Raw genomic sequence first — 10,128 nt, 5'->3', positions numbered from 1 at the left:
CTGCAGAGGCTCGTAGAGATTGGGGCAATGGGTATAAACTGGGGAGGGGCAGAGTTAGACTGGACACAAGGAGGAATTTCTTCACGATGACTGTGGTGAGGCACTGGCACAGGTTGTCCAGATAAGTCGTGGCTGCCCCATCCCTGGAGGTGCTCAAGGCCAGATTGGATGGGGCTTTGAGGAACCTGATCCAGTGGGAGGTGTCCCTGCCCATGGCAGGGGGGCTGGAACTGAATGATCTTTAAGGTCCCTTCCAACCCAAACCATTCTATGAGTCCATGATTCTGTGATTCTATGATTCAATGATTCTATGATTCCGTTATTTTAATTTACAATATCCTGCCTGCTGAAACACGGGTTCCATCATTTAAAAGCACACTTCTAATAAAAAAATAAAAATAATAAACTTCCTTTTCTAAGTTTTGCACTCTTCTATTTCCTCAGGTTTCCTTGTCGGGCTGGGGGAACTGAGGCACGGCAGGGTTAACATAAACGGTAAGGGATTTAAAAAAGTGGCCTCCAACACTGCCCTCATTCTACAGATAAAGGGCATCTTCTTACAGATCCAGCAGAGAAATAACTTTGCTCAACAACTATCCCTTCCACAAAGGAGCTTATGGGCACCAGGTCTGAGCAAAAGCACAGTAACATCTCTGATTTAGGAGAAAGATCCTTTTATTGTACCTTTTCTCTTCCCACAGCATACAATAGTTTGGGTTGGAAGGGAGACCTTCTAGTTCCAACCCTTCTGCCATGTGCAGGGACACCTCCCGCTGGATCAGGCTGCTCAAACCGCATCCAAACTGGCCTTGGGATCCAAGGGATCCCATCCAAACTTCCAGGGATGGGGCATCCATGGCTTCTCTGGGCAACCTGTTCCCGTGCCTCACAACCCTCATAGTAAAAAATTTCTTCCTACTATCTAATCTAAATCTCCCCTCTTTCAGTTTAAAACCATTCACTGCACTCCCTGATAAAGAGCCCCTCCCCAGCTTTCCTGTAGCCACCCTTTAAGTACTGGAAGGCTGCTCTAAGGTCTCTTCAGAGCCTTTTGTTCTCCAGGCTAAAGGACCCCAACTCTCTCAGCCTGTTCTCATATGGGAGGTGCTCCAGTCCTCTGATCATCTTCGTGGCCTCTTCTGGACTCATTCCAACAGACCTATGTCCTTCCTGAGAACTTTAGAACAGAACACAGTACTCCAGGTGAGGTCTCAGGAGAACAAAGTAGAGGGCAACAACTGCCTTACATTACAGCATGTTGCGCATTCCATCTTTGCCGCTTTGATATTTTTCAAGCTCAGGTGGTGGACGTGTACTGCAGCAGGAGACAATCTGCATGTTGCGCTGCACTGAGACATTGTGATATCAAGAGGGCCCCAGGCAGATGTGATGGTGCAGCTTTGCATTGAGGCCATCTGGTTTGTGAGTGCTACCTGGGAATGTGTAGTCAGCCTGTCCTTTGAATTTCCTGAAGTGCTTATTGAATTAAGTAACACTTTCAATGTTATTCAAAGGCTTTGTGTCCATAAATGTATGTGTGCAGGTATTGTTTCTTTGGTGTCTGAATCAAGTTTATTCAGGTTTATTGGCAACCTGGGTGTTGTTAGTACATTCCTTTCTCATTATGCCATAATCTATGAAAATCATCTGTAGCAAGAACAGTGCTGGAATCTCCCTGCTGCTCCGCTGCAGGACTCAGCCTGTCTTGGTGCATTATTTATTTCCCTTGGGAACTTCACAGCAGCAGCAGGAGGAAAGAAAACAGATCCTTCTCCAAGATCACAGGAATTCATCACCTAAGCCAAAAGGAGATGTCTGCGTAAAGCCTGACAAGGTAGTAATTACTGATTCCAACTCTGTATATATGTACATACACACACTGGACAATGCAAATCACTATGGGTTACAGTGACTGTGATTTACATTCATATGCAAAATCTCTCTGGGATACAGGTAGCTGAACAGCCAAAAGGCTGGAACATTTTTCAAAGGAGGGCTCACATCCCAGCAGATTATATTACGTATCCACCATCCCATTCAGTATCAACTTTCCGTGCCACCTAAGATGGTATAGAATTATGATAACAATACAATACATGTAAATGGAAAAGTCAAATCAAGACACATTCATTTGATTTGTATTAGTTTCTTTTTATGCAGTTCAGCAATTTGAAAGAGTAGGGAAAGCTAGAAGCACATATCCTGACAACCCTAACACATGATTCATTGTTTGAGTATTGCAGCACTGCAGAAGGCTTAAGATCATTATCGTGCTAAAGGTAGTAATTTATGTGATAATGAGCCAAGCTCCGCTAACCTTATTCAGATGTTGGGCAGGACCTGAAGCTGCGAGCAATGGAGTAACAGTACCACAGTTCTCCACACACTGGGACATAGCCTGTGGCTCTTTCACGTGGCTGTTGCTGCCACAGAAATTAAACACAACATTATTTCTAAAATGGACCTAAGATCCCATCATCTGGAGAAGGACAGGAGCAAATTTGGGGCTGACAGTTATATTCTAGATATCTTTCTCAGCTGCTTTCAGACATCTTTGAAGACCAAGGAATTATTTTATTCTTTCCAGTAGTATTTCTAATCCATTACAAAACCAGAAATATTCCCTTAAACTATTTCAAGCAGTAAATACAAAAAAATCCTCTTGCAAGATCTACAGAAAGACAGCAGGGATACGCTAGAGAGGCCATGGGTGAGCAGCAGAGAAACTGGCAGCCATCACCTTCATGAGGAACACAGGAGATAGATGCCAGCCTGAGGCACAGGGAGGGATCATACAAACTCAGGGAAAGTAGGAGTGATAACCTTGCTTAAGTCAGGCCATTCTGGGGCCCTATCTTTTATACAGCAAGTGTAAGCGTAAAGACGACTGCAGTAGGACAGTATTTCTACAGGCACAGCGCAGTGGGACCCAGCAGAGCAGTCAAGCAGCTGGAGGGGAAAAGGTGGAGGGGACTCCCACCCATGAATGTTTCACACTTCCTAGATGTCATGCAAGGAAATGTGCAGGGAGATGGGATCACCGTCTCACAGCTCATCATATGGTGTCCTCATCTACCCACATACACCTGATAAATATCTTCAATCTCCGTGATTTCTATAGACTTCTGTGGGTATTAAGAGAGGAGGTTGTTTTTTGTTTTTTTTTTTTTTTTTAAAAAAAAAATAGCCTATTCCTTGCAGAGGACTCAAAAGTCAAGTAATGAAAGATGCCAGACAAATTTTCAGCTAGGGCAGGATTTGGTAGCTGAGAATTAAAAGGATGAAGACTAAAATATGAATGAGGGGAACAGGAATCACAGTTTAGGGTCTAGATTCTGCTGCTGGAGCAGAAAGGCTGCTGGGAAGCATGAAGGAAGTTGTTTCTGCTAACGAAGACACGGTGACTATGCATATTCGAAACTCATTTTTAAGTGCACCCAAATGTTCATGATTGGGAAGATAGCCACAGATCAGAACTGGTAAGCAGATAACAGAGTTTCTGATGAAGAAACCTGAGTGCTGTGCAAGGCCAAGTGTGTTTCTGTTACTTTGTAGGCTTTCCTTCATCGCCTCTCCAGAGACAAGTGGTGCTGGGGTGCCAGGATAGAGGAGGGTCACTTTGACCAGAATATTCCTCCAGATACTATATATAGGTGTTAGGGTCCCCCAAAGACGTAGGTCAGATTCCTAGCATAAACTGTAATGCTGGTGGTGGTAAGAGCTTGAAGTGGGCAGTGATACTGATGCGGATCGGCAGAGCATTGCTTTCCTCCAGTGGTCTTGGAGAGTCCCTGGGTTTGGTTCAGAGAAGGGTACAAGAGATGAGTTTTCTAACAGCTGTGGCAGGCAGAACTGGGAGGAAAAACTGGTACAGGAAACTGTTTGGCAGTTTCAAACCATGTGGAGTAATGGTAAGATCAGGTTAGTTCCAGGATCATTGACTTATTTTTTAGTTGCTTTCCATAATCGTAATCTATTTTATGTAGAGCACAGGACTGTACGTTATACACAGACTGCTTGCCAGCTTTAGCTTCTGTCTCGGAACTGACTTTCTTTGGGTGTTTCTATTAATCAAAACATTTCCATAATCTAGCTTTTAATGAAAATGGTAATGAGATACGGTATGTTTCTTCCTCTTGAGATCATTGGCTTAACAGCAGTGCCAAACACGATGAAAGGTTACTGCTATTTGAGATCTGTTGAACGATCTTTATGAACAAAGTAGAAAGCCTCAATCCAATTTAAACTGAACAAGTGTTCACATTATAGAACCATAATTTATTTTGAAAGTAACAGAAGGAGAGGACATTCAGAAAGAATATAGTAAAAACATCAGTTGGATAATTAAGTAGTCAAAGACCTTGTAGTGTTCCCTTGTCACTAGAGAAAAAGAAGAGTTATTAGTAAGCTCTTGTTCCTTTTAATGCTGCAAAATTGATGTATCAGCGCTTTCCTAGCGGCCAGTTCTTCAGCCACTGTGGAGGTGGCATGCCACCTACTGCTGGGATTCCTCACAGCAGGGAGGGTGCCAGGAAGCACATTTCAACCCTCCCTCCCTCTCAGGCTTTCCTTTATCAATTCTTATTGTTAGCTTCTAGTGTCCAGAAGGTTCCTTTTACACTTTCCAGAAGACACGTACTGTCATGGTCCCTGCCCCAAGCTGCCTACAGTCTCCTGGGTGATGTTATGGTGATATTTTTCACTATTTATTTATTTCTATTTCTCGTATGTATTTATTTATTTATATTTTCCTCTATTTATCTTTTCCTCTATTTATTTATTTAAATCCTTACACTCAGGAAGCAATGCCTTATTATTTACATCCCACTACAGCTTAAAACAGGCATTCAGTTAACTGCTTGAGGGTTGTGACCTGAAATAAATCAGTGAACAAATATTTCCTCTCTAGTAACCCCTTCTGCACACACACAAACACAGACACCCTACTGCTACAAACCTCGCTTTTATGCAGCTGGTGGAACAGGTGATTCTGCTTATTTACTGTAAAGCGTGGCCAGGAGGTCAAGGGAGACGATTCTGCCCCTCTGTTCCTCTCTTGTGAGACTCCACTTTGGAGTATTGTGTCCAGTTCTGGAGTCCTCAACATAAGAAGGATATGGAGCTATTGGAACGGGACCAGAGGAAGGCTACAAAGATGGTCTTAGGGCTGGAGCACGTCCCCTACGAGGACAGGCTGAGAGAGTTGGCCTTGTTCAGCCTGGAGGAGAGAAGGCTCTGAGGAGACCTTATAGCGACCTTCCAGTACCTGAAAGGGGCTACAAGAAAGCTGGAGAGGGGCTGTTCACAAAGGCTTGTGGGGATAGGACCAGGGGCAATGGGTACAAACTGGAGAGGGACAGATTCAGACTGGACATAAGAAAGAATTTCTTCACGATGAGGGTAGTGAGACACTATCACAGGTTGCCCAGGGAAGCTGTGGCTGCCCCATCCCTGGAGGTGTTCAAGGCCAGGTTGGATGGGGCCTTGGGCAGCCTGATCCAGTGGGAGGTGTCTCAGCCATGGCAGGGGCTGGAAGACGATCTATAAGGTCCCTTCCAACCCAAACCCTTCTATGATTCTGTGATTTATTGGACTAATTCAGATATCCAGAGAAATAAACCACAATCTTTTCAATGAACTGCATTGATTTGGGTCCAACTTCTCCATGCTGTTCATGGTGATTTGATTCTTTTTATTTAAAGGTCTTTTATTTTATTTTTTGTGCATTTATTTCTTTAGTGCATCGCTGTTGGCATGCCTGGGCTTCAAATTCCTTCCGCCGCTGACCATCAGTAATGGCTGGGTTTTGCGCACAGTGCTAGCTGGCTTTTTTTCCTTCATGGTTGCAAAGCTTGCAGCAAACCTGACCGCAGGGTGCACGAGGCCCCGCCCACCGTCCTTTAACCACGCCCAACACACAGAGACCACGCCCACCGCGCGCTCCTGACCCCTCCCACGTCCCCTCTGTCCCCGCCGCCGTTGCCGGGATACGGCGTGGCGGCCGCTCCCGCCCGGCAGCATGGCGGAGGTGAGGTCGCCGCCCCCAGCCGGTCGCGCGGACTGGGGCGGCGCTGAGCCGCGAATGTCCGCCGTGAGCGGCCCCGGGGCTGCAGCTGCGGGGCAGCAGGGGGCGAGGAGCAGGCGCCGAGCTCTGCGACCTGCCTGCTGATGACAGGAGCCCAGGGAACGTCGGGAGGATGCGCCGGGAGAGGGTTAGGTTGGACACCAGAAAGAGGTTCTTCACCCAGAGGGTGATGGAGCTCTGGAACAGCTCCCCGGGGAAGCAGCCGTGGCACCGAGCCTGATAGTATTCCAGAAGCGTTTGGATAATGCCCTGAGATGAGTGATGTGAATGTTGGGGCTGTCCTGTGCACGGACAGGGGCTGGACTCGATGATCCTTGTGGGTCCATTCCAAGTCGGGACATTCTGTGGTTGCCCAGGGAAGCTGTGGCAGCCCCGTCCCTGGAGGTGTTCAAGGCCAGGCTGGATGGGCAGCCTAATCCAGTGGGAGGTGTCCCAGCCATGGCAGGAGGGTTGGACCTGGATGATCTTTAAGGTCCCTTCCTACCCAAACCATTCTATGAATATATGAGTCTGTTCTATGTTTCTGTGTTCATCTGGTTGACAGAGATGAATTCAGCTTAAATTTTGCCAGGACACTTGCACACGACAGCAGTTGGACATGATCCTTGTAGGTCCTTTCTAGCTCAGGTCTTCTATGTTTCTATGGTTTCACTGTGCACAGGCAGCGAGACAAATGTGTTAGGAAAACCCACTGCTTTCAAGCTTGTAGGTATGATTCTGTCATGTATGCTGTTACTGTGCTTCTTTAAAATACACTTATGATTGTGTTCTGTTGAAAGCTACAATCATAGAATCATAGAATGGTTTGGGTTGGAAGGGACCTTAAAGATCATCCAGTCCCAAGCCCCCTGCTATGGGCAGGGAGACCTCCCACTGGATCAGGTTCCTCAAAGCCTCATCCAACCTGGCCTTGAACACCTCCAGGGATGGGGCAGCCACGACTTCTCTGGGCAACATAGTGTCTCACAACCCTCACAGTAAAAAGATTTCAACAGTGGTGTTTATTTTAAGCTGTTTTGGAAAATATTGGTCAAATTTCGTGTCCAGAAACCAAGCTGGCCAAATCCAGTGCCAGAAACGAGCTAGGTAAAAAATGTCCCTTGTGAAAGGTTTAACAGCAGCTCTCCTTGCAGAGGAAGGACTGGCTTGCATTGGCGTTCCTGGAGCTTTCAGGGATGCTTACCTGCAAGTGATTTGCTGGCACTATCTGCATAGAAAGCATAAACTAATCAGACTTTAGAGTGTAAAGAACTGGGAAGAATTGAGGCTAAAATACTGACATTCCTGAACAGTTGATGTATTATTTAAATGCTATCACAATGATGATATTTTATAGACCTATCTTTAAAGTAGTTGTGGTACTCAATTACAGAAGCACTGACTGTCAAAGCACAAGTTATTGTGTAAAATTGGGGGAGCTCTGTGTGAAAAATGCAATGTGCATGTAATTCAGAAAATTTTGTCATGATTTCTTAGTAGCTATTAAACACTCAGGGTATAGGGTTTTTTATATTCTGGGGTCATAAGTGAGATGTTGAATTCCTCCTATTTGTTTGTTGATTATCTATCTCATTTCATACAGGAAAAATCTGGCAAACCATATCTAGAAGAAAATGCATTTGAAGCACTGGAAAAAGACTTCCAAGAAGTCATCAATCTGCTTAAGGGAGATAAAAGCCTGGAAAAATTCCAAATAGAATATGAGAAGCTCCATGCTGTTTTGAAGAATTCTCGTGAAAATGAAAAGCGTCTCATGGAGAAATGTAGGGAGCTGAATGCTGAACTTGTGGTGAATTCATCTAAAATAGCTACGCTCACAAGTCTCTCTAAAGATGATCAGGAAATTATAACATCGATGAAGATGGTAAAGTTTTGAATAGAATTAAATATTATCTGAAATTGTTAGTGAAAAACATGGTAATAAGGAAATTACCAACAAGAACACTTTATTTTACGTAGAGAACTAGCCATAGGACTGGGTATAGAGCTGGCATCTCCAGTTCTTTGACCTCTGCTTTACTACCAATTGCTTTGTTTCCTCAGCCTGGTATGTTTATGAGTTTCAGTCAAATTCTGTGTTTATTTGCACTAAACCAGCTCCATCAGCTTTCAGGTACTCACTAATAGTTTTTGTTTAAGCTCTGTGAAATAACACATTTTCGACTTAGGACACAGGTTTTGTTTGATTAATATTTTGAAGGGCTGCTTGCATGTTAACTATTGCCAGAACATTAAAAAATCTACTCACTTGCTGAAATATGGATTGCAGACCAGGGAAGTGTTATCAACTCATATAAATAAATGTTTCACAGTGTTTTGAAAAGGAATCCTATACAGCATTTCAGTGTGATTTTGCCAATTTACTCTGATGTGTTCTTTGTTATTATTGATTTGAACTCTGTCAAATCAAAGTGCTCGACTCGCTAAAAGCATTCGATATTTTTAGCCGTAGAGTGAGGTTTGACTACCAGAAACCTAAAGCTGCCAGATGATCAGAAGAATGTATTTCGAACTTTTTTTCTTGCTGATGGTTTAAAAGCTTAAGCTGTGGAACCTAGACAGGCTTTAATTCAGCATTTATCTGAGAAACCTCCATGCCTCACAGTAAAGTGTTTTGTTCCAGTAAAATAAATCCATTGTAACGATCTAGAGTGATCTAGGAGTTCTTTTAAATGAATTTTCTTGTTCTTAGAATTGGGAAGAAAATACACTCAGAGTAAATATAAACAGCAGTGGTATCATCCTATGGCTGCAGCTTGCAAGCTCATGGTACTGCTCAAAGTATCCTCATGGAGGAGGAAAACTGTGTAGGAAATCTTGTTGTTTTTCACTGCTAGTCATCAAAACCTGATAGGTGAGTGTCAGGAACCACAATGATCCTTACTGTTTTCTTTCTGCAATACTCTGAGCATGAAGAGCAGCCGAGGCAATGCTGCAAGGTGTTCCTCAGCTGAGGAGACATTTTTCTTAGTAATGTCATAAAACTGAGGAGTGAAAGAATAGAAAAAATAAGACCTTTTCCAGTTTCAGCTGCTAATCTGAAGCTCAGGCAAGTTATGGCTTAACAATACCACCTACTATTGAACCGGCCAAGAGATTTTTAGCGAGAAAGCTGCTTGGTGATATGATCCGATTAGAAATGACATGCAATGCACAATGTGTAATATTTCAATTCCAGTGGTGTGTTCTGCACCAAGTCAGCAGCATTCATACTTTTTCAGTTTGGGTATGAGAATTAGTCTTGTTATTCAAGTTGTTTTAAGTGTTTGTGTCATATTTTGAGGTTTTGTTTGGTATACTCTTCATATTTTGTGTTTTTCTCCTCTCTGAAGGGAAGTTCTACAGCTGTAGTATTTCACTTTGATTTTACTAACAGTCAAAAACCGTGTTTCACAAGTGCCCAAAGGAAATGTTGAAGAAAGTTCAAGTGCTAAAATAGCAAAGATTATGTACTTCAGTGCTAAATGAAACAAACAATCTGTTCCACTGTCTCATTATTTACAAAAGAGCAGAATCCTGATGGGGCTGTTACTGTAAAAATGGCATAGTTGCTTCAGATTAAGGCCCCTAATCTTGATGACTTGATTGTTGCACAGCCTTCCTTTTCTAGGTCATTCTTTCATATGCAAATAAAAGTTGCAGAAGGAAAATTTTTCTCCATGTGAAGCCTTGTTGTAATCAGTGGAATTTGTCTTGGGCAGGGGTTAACTACGCAGAGCAGCAGCTGGTAGGACCCAGGTCAATAATAACCAATAGCTGTTTCTTGCCTGACGGTTGTTCACTGCTCTGTTTTGTTGTTTTCATAAACTGGACGTAATAGTCTGCTGTTTATAGTCCTGTCAAAGAAGGAAAGTGCCAAGCTGAACACCAAGGGAATACAGTTCTTCTTTTCATTGATAAGGATACTGATCCACAAGGCTGCACTGTAAAAAGGGGAATGTAAGGAGCTTCTACTGCCTTGCTTGGAACTACCAAGTTTTCAATTTCCATGGGGTATCAATCCAATATACTAAGAAAGCATTTCAGGAATTTTCAGTTTCTGA

General features: G+C 43.5%; 1 protein-coding gene across 1 annotated transcript in view; it reads left to right on the top strand.

Annotated features, from left to right (window-relative positions):
* The first annotated feature begins 1,078 nt into the window (after positions 1–1,078).
* The window catches only part of CFAP58 (cilia and flagella associated protein 58), a 64,770-nt gene continuing 55,720 nt past the window's right edge, over positions 1,079–10,128 (top strand). Inside the window, exons 1-2 of the mRNA XM_009555497.2 lie at positions 1,079–1,203; positions 7,668–7,949. Coding sequence (XP_009553792.2) covers positions 1,162–1,203; positions 7,668–7,949 — 324 coding nt within the window. The 5' untranslated portion in view covers positions 1,079–1,161. The remainder of the gene's footprint in view (positions 1,204–7,667; positions 7,950–10,128) is intronic.

The sequence above is a fragment of the Cuculus canorus genome, chromosome 7 (assembly GCF_017976375.1).
Source record: "Cuculus canorus isolate bCucCan1 chromosome 7, bCucCan1.pri, whole genome shotgun sequence".
Taxonomy (NCBI): Eukaryota; Metazoa; Chordata; class Aves; order Cuculiformes; family Cuculidae; genus Cuculus; species Cuculus canorus.
This window is presented reverse-complemented; position numbering and strand designations above follow the sequence as displayed.